Genomic DNA, 15966 nt, shown 5'->3' on the forward strand with positions numbered 1-15966 from the left:
GTTGTTCTTTATCTTGGATAAAGGGAGTAAAAGCCATAACATGCTTTACATGAATACCAGACACATGATTGCTAGGATCATTTTCATAAGGGAGATGAAAAAGCTGCTTGTTACGAATATTCTGAGAATATTAAACAGAAAATATCCAGTTTTTTAACTCCCACATTTAGTTTCTTTTTTTAAAGAGAGATTTCAAAATGTTTGTCTCCTCTTTCCCTAAAAATCAAAAAACAAACAAGAAAAGAAATACCCTCCCCCCCAACAATGTAGATGATTGGTTCGAGAAACACTCTTATCAGTGTTTGTATCTTAAACACCAATCGGATGCAAACTTGTAAATAGAACAGGAGTACTTGTGACACCTTAGAGACTAACAGATTTATTTGAGCATAAGACTAGAGAGGTCACTCAGTAACAGACTTAAAAGTGGCAATCTTGCAACAGAAAAGCTTCATAAACAGACTTCAATGAGAAACTGCTGAACTTGAATTAATATGCAAACTAGATACCATCAATTTAGGCTTGAATAGAGACTGGGAATGGCTGAGCCATTACACACAAAGAATGGCTGATGGAAAGAGGCACTACTGTTGATCTTCTCCCCATGCAGGAGAAAAGGATGAGCTGTTAAGGTCAACCTTTTCTTGACAAAAGAAAGTGCTGTTGCATCCTACTGGGGGAAAATGGAAAAGGCGGGGGGGCGATCCTGTCACACTTCTTTTGGTGAAAACAGGCTTGCTGCAGGTTTATTTATGCTATCTTTTGGTGAGCAGTGGTCAGAAAGGTGCAACCTTAATAAACACTCATGTAATCCATTAATTAAAACAATACAGAACACATTTGCCTCATGGTCCAGATCCTAAGCTGGTATAAATCCGTGTAGCTCTATTGACTTCAATGGGTACACACATGAATTTATATCCATGTATATAGCCAGTTGGAGCTCTAGCCTATGATCTCAGAATACACACTCTAGCAGCTGATCTTCTCTATGAAATAGCATTTTGAATTGCAGCACAAGAGAACCACGATGGCAACAACTTTGCTATCTACCCGAAGAGCTCTGTTAGCAGGAAACTGAACAAACTCAAACTGCAAAATTGGAAGAAAAATTCATCATATTGATAAATAGCTCAAAAAAGAATCTGAAAATACAATTGTGATTTTTTTAACCTAACTGTCCCTTTAATAACTACATGCAGGCCAAGCTGAACAGAATTGACTAGATAGCTGTACTGGCAAAACTAGTCATTTAGCTGAAAGAGAAATCAGTCTCAAGCATCAATTTTATTTTTAGAAACTAAAAGCTATGATAGACTAATTATTTAAAATGGAGAAAATCCTTCATATACTTGCATAATAGACAGGATAATGCTCTTTAGAACACCAGTGTCTTGGTTTTATATTTCAGAGTAGCAGCCATGTTAGTCTGTATCTGCAAAAAGAACAGGAGTACTTGTGGCACCTTAGAGACTAACAAATTTATATATATATATTTTTAATCTGGGAAACAACCAACATCTTTGCAGATATTTCTTAAATCAAGTCAAGCACAGGAAGAGACAGCTTCTATATTTCATTTCCAACTGTGTTCCCAGTCGCTTTGAGAAGTCCTGCTGAGCATCTTGAGAGGAACCTGCCTGCACTTGAAACTATACTAACACCACCAGATTGAAGGATGCCTGGAAACATGAAGCCACCCAGCCCTTCCAGAAAGATTCTGCACTTAAGCTGTGGATGGTGTGAAAGGCTTCAGGAAATAAAAATAAATATCATAATTTAAAAAAATCAATGTATGGGGAAGTTTGCATGTACACGCACACGTGCATGGAGAGGGGATTTATATAAAAGGAGGTGTAGTTATCAGTTGTTGGGTATGACGTTACATGATGAAGTTTAAAGATTAAAACAAATCTTGTGAGAGCATGAAAAGTCTAACAGAAAGATGCGTTTATCTACTTGTTTAAAAACAAGCACACTCCTCCCCCCCCAGCTTTTTGCTTCATCTCCAAGTACTTCTAACACATCCATCACCATCGTATCTAGGCACTAACCTCAACAATTAAGAAATGGCATTATGTCTGATAAGAAATTCTTTGCTCTTTACTGCTTCTAGATTTAGCTGTTTTTATTTGAAGGGTTTTTGTTTATTTAAATATTCATTATTTGGCCTTCATTATTCAAATGAGATTCAACTGTGTAAATACACAAACTCATTCAAAACTAGCACTGGAAAAAACATTTGCTTTTAGCAAAGAAAAAAAATAATTTGATTTCTTCTTCCCTTAGAAGACAATTATTCCATTAAGCTCTACAATGTTCTGTAGGGGACAAAGACCCACTCCTACTTTTTAGGCTGACAATCTATAACTGATTTTTAGCTATTTACACTTGTCAGGTGACTATTGATTGTATTTTGGCTTTTGGGGGATGAACGGAGGCTTGTGGGTGTGTCTCAGAAAGTCTCCTTGTGCGGGGCTATAGTTTAAGGAGACCCCTTTTCTGCCTCCTCTTGTGAGGTCATGATGAGGGCCTATCAGCCTCTTCCCAAACCCCACAATCCTTAGGAAATTACTTGGACTCCCAACCTATTCTCCATGCAGACATTAAGCTCATTCCCCATGAGCCTAAGGCCTCTGGGAGAGGAGTTGACATCCCTGACAAGCTTTCCAAGACTTGTAGTCAGGGAAAATACAACCCTTAAAAGCCCAGGAAATTCAGAGTTAAACTTACAAGAAACCCAAACATTTGAAAGGACAAACATTTATTTATGGTACTCAAACTACCTCAACTTTGCTCCTATATTCAGAGTAATTCCCTATGCAAATCAGAAAATGGAGGTTTCTTACCTTTAACTGGAGGGTTTTTTTACGTGTGGTCCCTATCTGTATTCCACATGTGAGCATGCATGCTCCCCATGCACCTGAGTTCAGAGATCTTTAGAAAGTAGTGTCCGTTAGTCCACACATGTGCAGTTGTTCTGCTCATGCTCTGAACCAAAGGTATAAGGGTCAGTGCGGACCAATGCCTTTCCAACTTCTCTTCTTATTGCAAATCAGATAAGATCTGAAGCAGAGGGGAAGGAAGTGTAGTGTAGTGGAAACAGATAAGGAGCACACATCTCAAAGTCACTCCAGTTACAGGTAACTAACCTCCATTTCTTCTTTGAGTGCAGGTCTCAATGTTATTCCATGGGTGGGTGATTAACAGGGGGTACAACGATGCAGCTGGTATAGATATTTGTAATACTGCGTTCTAACAGTTGCATTTGCAGAAAAGGCTTGACCTAATGTTTAACGCTTCATGAACATATGGTTTGAGGTAGCCACAGTACAGATATCCAGTATAGACACCTCTCTAAAAGATGCTGTTGGGGTTACTTGGGCTCTACTGGAAAAGGATGTCACCCCATCTAAGGGAGGAATACTTACTAATTGGTAATAAAGAATGATGCAGCCAGAGATACACTTCGAGAGGCTCCGAACGGATGCTTGTCCTCACAACCATTCCACTAGACTCACAAAAAGTCTTGCTGATTTTATAATTGGTCGTGTTCTTTGCAGGTAGAACACCAGAGCCCATCTGATATCTAGAGAGTTAAGTATCAGAGGGGTAGCCGTGTTAGTCTGGATCTGTAAAAAGCAACGAAGAGTCCTATGGCACCTTACAGACTAACATCTGTTAGTCTATAAGATGCCACAGGACTCTGTTGCTTTCTGGAGAGTGAAGTCTCCTCTCCTCCTTGGAAGTATGAGGTTTTTAGAAGAAAACCAGTAAGTGGATGGATAGATTTACTGATGTGAAACTTAGAAATGACTTTAGGGACAAATTTTGGGTGAAGGCAAAGTGAAACCTTTTTCATAAAAGACATAGTATATTATGGGTCAGTCATGAAAGCTCCCAGTTCACTCACCCTTCTAGTCAAAATGATGGCAATTAAAAAGATGACCTTTATGGAATGGTAAGACAAAGAACATGTGGACAGTCATCAAAATGGTGGTCTGGTAGGTACTGACAGTAGAAAGGTCAGGCCCTGTTGTGGTGAGATCTCACCACTGGTGGGAAGGTCCTAACTAGATACTTCAGGAATCTAACTGTTGTTGGGCTCTGTCCTCTTGGAAAAGTTTGTCCTTAAAGTCCCAAATCCCCAAATAATTTTGCTAACAAAGCTTGGTAGTTAGCAATACGGAACTGAAGACTTGTAGAGGAAAATACCTTCCCCTCCCCAGAAGATCAAGTTGTTGAGAGTCCTTATCTGTCAGTGTAGCCTTAGAATGTTGTAATCTAAAACTTTCAGTGGCTGCTTGCGCCACCAGGAAGTTGGGTCCTGTGTGTGTAAAGAGGAACTCAGCTCCTTTGGCTGGTACAAATGTTTCTCAGCCCTTTTGGAGTCGGGGTGCAGGAGACTGGAGTGTGATACACCATCTTAGCTGGGTCCATGATGGCATCATTTACAAGGAGGACCACCCTACTTGGAGGACCAAAAGATCGCAAAATGTCAAGGACCTAATATTGGGTATCCAGGACCTCCTCTAGTGGAATCTGGAGGTCATTCGCCATTCTCTGCAGAGGCTCCTGATATTGCCTAGGGTTGTCAGGTACGGATGGCGGAGATGGGGCAACAGCCTACTCTTGTGAGGAAGACAAAACACATGTAGATACATGTGGATCCAGATCAATCCCCCCTTCCTCATGCTGTGATGGAGCTGGTAGGTGTCGCACAGAAGAGGGACAGTGGATTGATCCGGGATGTCTACTGTAAGGATCCCATGGAACCTAATAGGGCCAAGTAGGAAGGGTCAATCAGTTGAGGGGGACTCCATTGTATTGGGTACCACTGTTCCCTTAGGTAGTCACATCTGGGTGGAGGATAGACCCCAGATCTTTGCGAGTCTCTGTCTGGACTTACCTCATTATGTGGGGGTGATGGATCACCTGGAGCCTCCAAAGAGAATGTCAGTTCCTGTTCCACTGGTAGAGCCATCAGTACCAATGAGTGAAAGCTCCTGCCTAAGGGCTAAGGAGGGGAACATTCATGTCTCCTGGAAGTAATTTCCTCCTCTGGTGTGCCAATGTCTCGCAGGAAGGTCAGATCGGAAGGAAAAGGAGACTGAGGCTAAGGAAGGGTGAAGATCTCCTCTGACAAGATGTAAGTTTTGGTCTGTCCCAGAGTCTGGGGCATTCCAGTAGTTGGGACCAATGGATCCAGTGCATCCACAGTCATCATGGATGGTAGTTCTTTATAGGGAAGGGCCAGTACTGTCAAAGAGTCTACAAGTGAACTCTTAGATGCTATCATCAAGTGCCAATCCTTCGGCTTAGAAATCAGACACAACAATAGTACTGGTGGATCTTTTTTCCTTTGCACCTTCCCCTCATGGCCAAAGGATTTAAGTGAGCCTAATTCCTTAGGATCCACCTGTGAGGATTCACTTGACTTGGAGGGAGTCAGGGAGTGATTTCTTCTGGAAGGAGATATGGCCTTATGATTGTGAGAGTGCCACTCACTATTATGAGAAGCCTGGATGATGACTCTATGAGCTTAGCAGCTCTGACTTTTGTTCCTGAGCATGTGCTTGGAGGGGTACTCATCAGTTGAGACTGACATACAAGGGGGTCTCCCTAACCCAGATCAAACCGAGGTCTCATAGCCTTCTCCATCAGATGTTTTTCCAACCAGCACTCACAAGCCTCATGGGTCTGAGGGAGAAACAAGTGCCAAATTCTGTGCTTAACTGAGATATATGCCTCTCCCAGAAAACAGAGGCAGCATTGGTGCTCATTGCTCATGGAGAAGGAGTGGGGGCAGAAAATGCAGTTCTTAAACCCTTTGACTCTGAGTAGTCTGTGTCTTGGAGAGAGACTCCCAGAGGCAAGGAGAAAACTAAGTTATACTAACTATGATAAAACTAAAACTTTAACTACACTAAAATACTAAAACTATTTACAATATATTTACAGGTTTGTTAAGAGAAAGGAAGCATGGAGAAATCTGTGGACACAGAGGATTATAACTCAGGCCATGCAGGAGTAAGAAGGATCTGCACTGCCCCTTATATCCTTGGTTTGGAGCATGAGGAGAACAACTGCGTATTTGCAGACAATGGATACTATTTTCTAAAAATCTCAGAACTCAGGTGCATGGTGCACCTGTGTACCCACATAAGGAATACACAGAGATCAGCACTTGAACAACATAAGATACCTTTATTCACCCATAAAAACTTTTTCATCTTATTAGTCAATAAAAAAACAGAATAATTTATTTAGTCACAAAGTGGTTGTGCCAACTCTGGCATTCACACACTGCTGGGGTGCGGTAATACTACTTTAGACATTCTTGATTAGATAAAAGGCACACTTATAATAATCATTCACTTCTCCTCACTAGGCTCCAATGATGCAAGTTGTTGAGCGTGTTCAGCACCATGCAAGAGTGGGCCCTCTGATTGCACTTGCTAACCACTGATTGAAGTATGTATGTGATACATAGCTAGCACATTTACAGTGGAGATATTATACCATTTATAAAGCAATATTCTGCAGTGAACATTTCTGATATTCCTGTAAACTGCACAAATACAGTGACTATCCAAAATCTAAGCCACTAGCTGTGAACTTAAAAAAAGTCTTAGAAAATGTCTTTGATCCAAAAATAATTTATACAGCTAGAAAAAGAACTAAGGAAAGAAGGATGAGAGGTTCAGATTGCTAAGGAAGACGACAGACCTGGGGGGAAGAAGGGAAGAATTACAAGTAAATTGAGTAGTGTAATTTTGAATTTCCATATTTTCAAACATTGATTTTCTTGTAAGGTTACACTTCAGCGGGAATTACCACAGGTGAAATTAAGAGTTTGTCCGTGCACAACTGATGTCAGTGGCAAAACCTGCATCGATTTTAGTGGTGCAAGACTGAGCCCCAGAAGCCTGCGTACTTACAAAAACCTATAGTTACAAAGTGATACTTTGCATCCTTAAAAAAGAACTATAAAATCTTACAGTGCAGAATGGAATCTGCAGCAGGTTTTTGAAACTGATTGTATGAAATGAAAAAAAACAAAACCTGAATATTTTGTTTTGCCACATACTCCTCTCTATAATCTACATTTTTGTACTATATTGTCTGTCAGTAAAATAAGAAGAGAAAATCCTAAATTAAGCACAGTTTAATTTTTTTATATAACTTTGTCTAGTGAAAGTACTTCCAGTAAGAAGCTTAACAGTACTTGGTACTTACATTGCACCTTTCACCTAAGGACCTGAACATTCTTTACAATTATTAATTATGCCTCATAATACGACTGTGAGGTACGTATTACTATCCCCAATTTTACAGCTGGGAAAACTGAGGAACAAATAATTTAAGGGGTTTACTCAAAAAATCATACAGACAATAAGGAACAGAACTTAGAATGGGAATCCTGGTCTCCTGTTTCCAATAAGTAGCAAGGAGGCATGGCCCGCCTCAGAGGCGGAAGCGGTGGGAACGCTGTAAGCCACCTGGGGGGCAGAGCCAGGAGGACCACGCCCCACACCGGAAGCAGAAGGGTGGAACAGGAAGCAGAAGTATAAAAGGCCAGCCCAGTAGCTCAGTTGAGAGGGAGCTGCCGAAGGAGACAGACGCTTTTTCCCCACTGCTGGAGAGGGATGCAAAGGAGAACCACTGCTGCCCCGGGGACCAGCCTAAGCTTCCAGAGAGCCCTGCCACGCCCGATGCTGAGGAGCTGCTACTGATACCCTTGGCAGTGTATCCAGGAGAGACTGAGGATGACCCCTGGACACAGGTACACCCAAGGGGGAGAAGTAGAAAGCAGCCCAGGGAAACTAGGCAACAGTCTAGCTGGAAGTTGGCCTGAAACAAGGTCAGTGTATTGCGGGCGGATCCACTGACCCACTAGTGGACCACTCCGCCGCTGTTAGGGCCCTGGGCTGGAACGTGGTGGAGTTGGTTGGACTCTAGCAGACCAAACTGGGAGGAGCTGTGGCCTACCTCAAAGGCGGAAGCGGAGGGATGGCCACGCCAGTTTACACAGTGCCATACTAACATTAGATCTGTGCTGTAACTCCAGCCAGTAGGAAGCGGAACAGCCAAAGCAGAGACAGGGGGGTAGAAAGTGGGGCCCTCCAGACTCAGAACTGTGCAGGCAAGACCCACACACACTCTGGGGACACTACACAATGTTCGTGCTTTCTCTGCCCTGTGCCAATTGGCTGTTTGCTCCAACTCTCCCCCTCCCTCCTCCGGCCCTTCAGCTCAGCTTTATTCCACACCTGCCACTCCTACCCTGCTCTGTCCCCCTTCCCTTTTCTTTCCTCTTAACTAACCCCATCTCTCCAATACCCCACAAAATTATGGAACTGCAGTAAAAGCTTTTTAATCCGGCAGGTTGGGGGAATGGTAGATGCCGATAATTGAAAAATTCTGGTTAGCTAAGAGGGAGGGAGTTTGGGTGCGGGGGGGTTGGGTGCGCCAGACAGGAGGCACTCACCTCGGGCAGCTCTCCGCAAGCAGCAACCAGTCCTTGCAGCCCCTAGGCAGAGGCGCACCTGGGTGGCTCTGCGCACGCTGCCCCTGTCCACAGACACCATCCCCGCAGCTCCTATTGGCCACGGTTCCAGGGCAAAGGGAGGGGGAGCAGTGAGCGCAGAGCTGCCTAGCTGCACTTCCACCTAGGGGCTGCAAGGACTACTTGCGAGGGGCCGCCTGAGGTGAGCGCTCCCTGGATCTGGCACTCCGCCGCACCTCAACCTCCAGCCCCGCACACCCCTTGCACCCAAACTCCCTCCCAGAGCAAGCGCCCTGCACCCACTGCACTCCAATCCTGCACCCAAACTCCCTCCCAGAGCCTGCACCCCACTCCCTCGCCCCCCAACCCCGCACCCTCCTAGCACCCAAACTCCCTCTCAGAACTCGTGGCCTGCACCCCCCACGCCCCAACCCCGCACCCAAACTCCGTTCCAGAGCCCACGCCCTGCACCCCCCTGCGCCCCAACCCCCCCTTCACACACACACTCTGAACCCCTCAAGGCCGTTCCTCCACCCAGGAGCAGCAGAGACATGTGGTCGCTTCCAGGGAGCCACGTAGGGAGCCTGCTCGCCCTGCACCAACTGGACTATAAACCAGACTTTATATGAAGATTAGAAATGCTGGTTTATAGAGCTTACTGGTTGGTACACGGCCAGATATCACAGCTTTTACTGTAATATGTTCGCTATCGTCACATGGTTCACTTGGTTCTGTGTTGTATCCCCTCTCCCACCCAGTGTCTGTCTTGTCTATGTAGACAATATTGTCATTGTTTTCATGTACTTCCATCTGTCTGTATCCTCCTATTCTAGATTGTAAACTGTTTGGGGTAGGGAATGTCTTTTTGTTCTGTGTACAGCACCTAGCAATGGGATCCTACTCTATGACTTGGGCTTCCAGGCACTACAGTAATACAAATAAGAAAATAGTAGTAATAATGAATAAATAACCACTAGCTCACTTAGAAAGCACTATGTTAGTATATTGACTCAGCATTGGGTTTGCAAGTCTAAATGAAGGTGACTTAACAAAAAAATGCTCAAGTCTCCCTGATCTTCATTTAAGACAATATTAAGAAAGACTTTAACGACCAAAGCTTTTTTTTGGTAACTGTATAAATTTCCTCCCCAACCCCCACACTGGATTCACCATTGGAATCAATTTTTGCTGTATCTTAAAGCAGGATTTTAAGCTTTGAAATAGGCAAGGATTGCCACTCTGCAAATCAGCTGTGTCTCTGACTTTTGAGGCAACAGAAAAGTACCAGCAAAAACAATGAGGAGTCCTTGTGGCAGTTATTTTTGCTGATACAGACTAACACGGCTACCACTCTGAGAAAAGTACCAGTACTTAGAAAAAAAAAAAAGTTCCCACCCTTTTAAACCATCAAGAATAATGTTTTTGAATAAGATTCCTGGGGCTCAGTCAGTCCTTAAGTGTTTTGATGTTTTCATTCAGTGTATAACTGGGACATTCCTCTCAGCATATTTGGATATATTTCTCCAGCCTCTGACTTTTAATTAGATCAGTGCTACTTCAAGTACATAAGGTCACAATATAAAATGATTTAACCCTTCAAGGATTATAGACTTTCAATGCACTACTGTTTAACAGTAGCAGTTTTATTTTAGTGGCTGAAGGAGGAAAAAATTAATGGTTTCAAAATCAAGTTTTGAATGATTTTCAACACAAAAAGGGAATTTGCAAAACTAAAACATTACATCTATTAATATTCTCTTTTCAGAAATGAAGGCATATGGGTATTCTAGAAAGACAAATACTGCCTGAGAACTGAAAGAATACTTGAAAAAATGCAACGTGGGAGCAAGTTTAAAACATTAAAACATTTTAAACTCACAGCTCTGCTGCTGCACTCACTTTTTTTGCCAAAAGTCACTTATGGACAATCCTCTGACAGAGTGCTTTGCCCTTGCAATTCAGTTATCTCTGCACGTATGGCACCATCTACGTCTCCTTTATTTTTGTACAGCCACAACTCCCTTTTCCTCCATTGACTGACAATGTTTAATGGCTCAGTGACACATTTCCTCCATTACTCACCTTTTCAGGGTCATAAGTTTGGGAAGAATACTCTTGAGTCTAGACCTTTGTGGGTATAATATAGTAAGAGATCTATATCCAATATTTTTGAGAATGTAAAAATGGGAATGTCTGGCAGAGGTAAAGTATGATGAAAGGCTTACATTTTTTAATGGAATTCAATATATCTGGAAGGGGGGGGGAACCCAAACCAAATAAAAAACAACAACAAAAATAAATAGACCATCTGCAAGGTTGATAACAGAGAAGATTCAAATGATGGTGCAACCTACTTGAGATTTAAAACACAAATGAGAGTAGTTAGATCACAAACAAGATGAGTTGTTTAAAATCTTGATCAAAGGTGATAGGCAAGTAGAAAAGTTGTAGACATTTCAATTTTAACAAAAAAAAAATATTAAAAACCATACACAACTAGAAAGAGAAATAAAACTTGTTATATGTAAGGACAAATCTGATTTTATTCAGTTATTCTGTACCTGAAAAAGTAACAAATTAATTTACCAGTTTTGAGATGGAACTGACTGTTTTATATGAATTCTACACATCCATTGATCGGGGTGAAAACAATTTGTTAAAAAACAACCTGTTAATTTTTAAAAATATAGAATGAACAAACAAATGTTTTTACTACCTGATTGCCAAAGAGGTTGAATCCATTAATTGCTTCTAGGGCTGCTTTTGCTAACCCAACAGAGCTGAGGGGGAGAAAAGAAAGACATCTGTTATGCTTACAAACCTGGAATTTAACAAATCAATACTTGATGTTTCTTTCAGAAGTAGGATCTCTTCTTGATTAGTATTTTGTGTTTAAACCCTAAGCTAATGGACAGTGATGCAATAGGTTGTATTTATTTTCCAGAATTTTTCTTTTCAGTTTTTAATTTGTCTTTAAAAGTCAGTGACCACCTGGAAAAAATGCATCTGGTTTTATTTTGCTGTTGGACATCTAGCATTCTGTGCTTCAAGGCTTTGCTAGTAGGACAGCACGTTTACTTTCTATACAATTTGTGTACACTCAGCTCTCAGACAGAAAACTTGACAAAAGAAACCTGTGATCAAATAACTTGGATGAAAAGTTAAAATACCACATATTAGTTTTAGATCAAAGAAACTGCACAATTCTGATGTCTGCCATCCATCTATAATTATCTTCAACTCATTCACTCAACTAGTGGATAAATACTGAGATACACTCTGTAGTAGACTATATCCATTAAACCAAAATGAGCTATACCGATGCTTTGAAATTATTATCTAAAATTATCTCCATGATTTCCCACTTCAATGTTATTACAATGTTTGGATAAATGATTATCTATCTACCTATATATTTATTTATTTTTACACATTTTTTGTTTATTCTGAAACTTTTATGTAATGTGTATAGTTATCCTACTACATGTGAAAACAAGTTGCACGGGGCCTGACTTTCAGAAGAGCTCATGTCTCATTTAGGCACCTACAGGAAGTGGCCAGATTTTCAAGTCTTCAGAAGCCAGTAGCTTCAAAAAAGAACAATGGGAGCAGCATAATGCTGAGTAACGCTGCTAGAAAAATTTATTATTTCATTTTTTAATGAAAAATAGGGACAAATATTTCCATCCCATTTGTTTTATTCTTAGTATGGGTTATATTTAATAAATTATCTGGAGTATTTTTATATCAGGGAGTCCTCATCAATTTTATATATGAAAGTCCTATGTAAGAATCTCTGTATCATCTATGTCCCACAGTAAAACACTGGAGAAAACCTCTTTCAGTGTTAAACAGGCCAAGATGCAGGGATCTATTGGGGCACGCTGGGATACGGGCTACTGGATTTGCAGAACCCATTTCCATTTGGAATAGCCATGCCATAGTTAGTTCACTGCACAAAGCGTGTTTTTCAGGCTTTGTGCAGAAAAAGGTGAATTTCACCCTAAATAAATAATGTTTTTCTGATTTAAATTAATTATTGACTGGGCAACGAGCCTTGTGGATAGGGGGAAAGTGGTAGATGTGGTATAACTTGACTTTAGTAAATCTTTTGATAGTGTCTCGCATGACCTTCTCATAAACAAACTAGGGAAATACAACCTAGATGGAGCTACTATAAGGTGGGTGCATAACTGGTTGGAAAACCGTTCCCAAAGAGTAGTTATCAGTGGTTCACAACCATGCTGGAAGGGCATAATGAGTGGGGTCCCACTGGAATTAGTTCTGGGTCTGGTTCTGTCAAATATCTTCATCAATGACTTTGATAATGGCATAGAGAGTACACTTATAAAGTTTGCGAACAATACCAGGCTGGGAGGGGTTGCAAGTGCTTTGGAGGATAGGATTATAATTCAAAATGGTCTGAAGTAACTAGGATGAAATTCAATAAGGACAAATGCAAAGTATTCTACTTAGGAAGGAACAATCAGTTGCACACATACAAAATTGGAAATGGCTGCCTAGAAAGGAGTACTGCGGAAAAGGATTTGGGGGGTCTTAGTGGATCACAAGCTAATATGAGTAAACAGTGTAACACTGTTGCAAAAAAAGCTAACATCATTCTGGGATGTATTAGCAGGAGTGTTGTAAGCAAGACACGAGAAGTACGGTAATTCTTCCGCTCTACTCTGCGCTGATTAGGCCTCAACTGGAGTTGTGTGTGTCCAATTCCGGGTGCCACATTTCAGGAAAGATGTGGACCAACTGGAGCAAGTCAAGAGCAACAAAAATGATTAAAAGTCTAGAAAACAAGATCTATGAAGGAAGACTGAAAAAATTGGGTTGGTTTAGTCTGGAAAAGAGAAGACATAACAGTTTTCAAGTACATAAAAGGTTGTTACAAGGAGGAGGGAGAAGAATTGTTGTTCTTAACTTCTGAGGACAGAACAAGAAGCAAGAGGCTTAAATTGCAGCAAAGGAGGTTTAGGTTGGACATCAGGAAAAAGTTCCTAACTGTCAGGGCAGTTAAGCATTGGAATACATTGCCTAGGGAGGTTGTGGAATCTCCATCATTGGAGATTTTTAAGAGCAGGTTAGACAAACACCTATCAGGAGTGGTCTAGATAATTAGTCCTGCTACGAGTGCAGGGGACTGGACTAGATGACCTCTTGAAGTCTGTTCTAGTTCTATGATTCTATGTATAAACTCTGTGTGCGTGTTTTGTTTTTTTGTTTGTGTGTGTACTTAAAAAACAAAAACACACACTTTTAAGCACACACACTTTGTTCACCTGCTATTACAATAAGGCAAAAATATCTCCTCTGACCTTTTGCCACCAAAACAGGATGGTTGCATCATAAACACCTATTGGTGGTTCTGTTGGGCAAAACTGCTTAATTTCTGGCCAGGGACCTTTATTAGTTGGCTGAAAGCCTACCCAGAAATGAAAAGGAGGTGGCAACTAATTGCCCCTTCTGGATAAACATTCCTCTGCCGTAAGACAACACTAAATCTAGCCCATCATCCTAAAACTCAGCTCACATTCCTATCACATTTTTTCTCCATGTTACTATCCTTTCTCTGTAGGGTGACCGGATGTCCCAATTTTATAGGAACAATCCCAATATTCGGGGATTTGTCTTATATAGGCACCTATTACCCTTCCCACCTCAGTCCCAATTTTTTTTTACAGTTGCTAATTGGTCACCCTATCTGTCCCATAGAGAAAGGCCTATACTAACAGGAAAAGAGATAAGAAACATTTCTTAAACAAATGATGTCCACCCACTTAACAGAAAAGATGCATTTTTCACATGATGCATCTTTCACTGGAATTCCCACAGTATCAGAAATGTTGTTGCCCAAATCATGCATAAATTATATTTACTAAAAGAAAAGTAACTGAAATTTTCATTATGATGTTCTGCCTGAAGTTGTAGCTTCCACATCAGCTAACCTGGCTAGGTTCTAGAACCATTCTTTACTGGAAGCTCACTTATACTTAAAATATGCCAAATTCTTTTTTAAATTAAAAACAAAATCAAAAGGAATCCTTTCAGGTTTTGTCCTTATAATTGAGAAGCCACTGAAACATACATGAAGGCCATTCTCATTAGCACCAGGTGGCAATGTACTTTAGAGTAACATCTAACCCGACTGACCTTTCATGTCACTAAAGCGGCTAGCAGAACTTGTTCTGGCATTACAAAAAGATGATTTTGCTATTATGTGTCAATCTAATTTTCGATGTTCACTTTTTTGATGTTTTCATGGCTATAGATAGATAGATAGATAGATAGATGGATGATTGTTCACATACAACAATTAGTACAGAGCTTGTTGCCCAAGTTCCACCTTTAACTGTTTATGCTTCCCACTACATAATAAAAATAGCATCACAAAATGTTACGTGTTCTCTCTTGCCTCTGTGGACATTGCATGCAGAACAGAGAATGGGAAAGTACGATTACTCCTTCTAGTAATCAAACAGCCAGGTAATAGTACAACATACTACAGGTAATCAAACAGCCAGGTAATACTACAACATTACTTTTCATTTACATTTTTTAGTAACTAGTTAAGACCCACATAAAAATATTACAAATTGCTAATCAACTTGAGACATTCTTACAAAATTGTATGTAAACAACTGATGTTTTATTTTTGAAGAAATAAAAAGGAACCATCTATTTACAAAATTCTACAATTTTCTAAATACAGATTGCAAACTAAAATAAAATTTATAAACCTTTCTAAATTAGCAAAACTTTGATTTTAAAATATATAAAGCATTATTCACAAAGCATCCATTGTAAAGTCAAATGGTTTGTAGTTTCCAATTTCTTTCATTTTAATAATACATAATAATATACTTTCAAGGGTCACCAACACTTTGTCAGCACAGAAGCAACAGCAACATTTTCTTCTAGCTAACACATTTTTTGGCCTTAGACTTTTTTTTTTTAAAAAGAGTTTAAGGTGGGCTAATATAAATCTACAGACAGTTGACAGATTTATCTGAAATCTGAATATTAAAAAAAGCAAAACCACCATCATAAAGAGAGAGAGGACTTTTTTACTCTTAGGGTATCATTAATGTGATTTTTTTTTCAAAATTTACTAAGCAGGTTCATTTTCATTGTCACACTTTATAGCTTAATACTCTCTGATAATTTACATTTTTTATGGAAAAAAAAGCAAAAACCAACAGCAATCCACTGCTACAAATGTGCTGAGTCAGAGACCTCATCTTAAACAGAAGAATGACAAAAAAGACACCATCACTGAAATATTGTTTTAAATGATATACAACTAAACTACATATACCAGAACTTCAACTGTGTCAACTATATTGAAATAATAATGAGCTAAAACATTAATATATATGAAAAATGGTTTTGCATTAGTACAAAAAAAACCCAAATGTCAGCTTTTAAAATTCATGGGACTTCTAAAA

General features: G+C 40.3%; 1 protein-coding gene across 1 annotated transcript in view; it reads right to left on the minus strand.

Annotated features, from left to right (window-relative positions):
• Positions 1–15966, minus strand: part of PHKB (phosphorylase kinase regulatory subunit beta) — a 198370-nt gene that overhangs the window by 88305 nt on the left and 94099 nt on the right. Inside the window, 1 exon segment of the mRNA XM_005289835.4 lies at positions 11226–11289. Within this exon segment, the coding sequence (XP_005289892.2) occupies positions 11226–11289 (64 nt within the window).

This window comes from Chrysemys picta, chromosome 14 (genome assembly GCF_011386835.1).
Source record: "Chrysemys picta bellii isolate R12L10 chromosome 14, ASM1138683v2, whole genome shotgun sequence".
NCBI classification, from domain to species: Eukaryota; Metazoa; Chordata; order Testudines; family Emydidae; genus Chrysemys; species Chrysemys picta.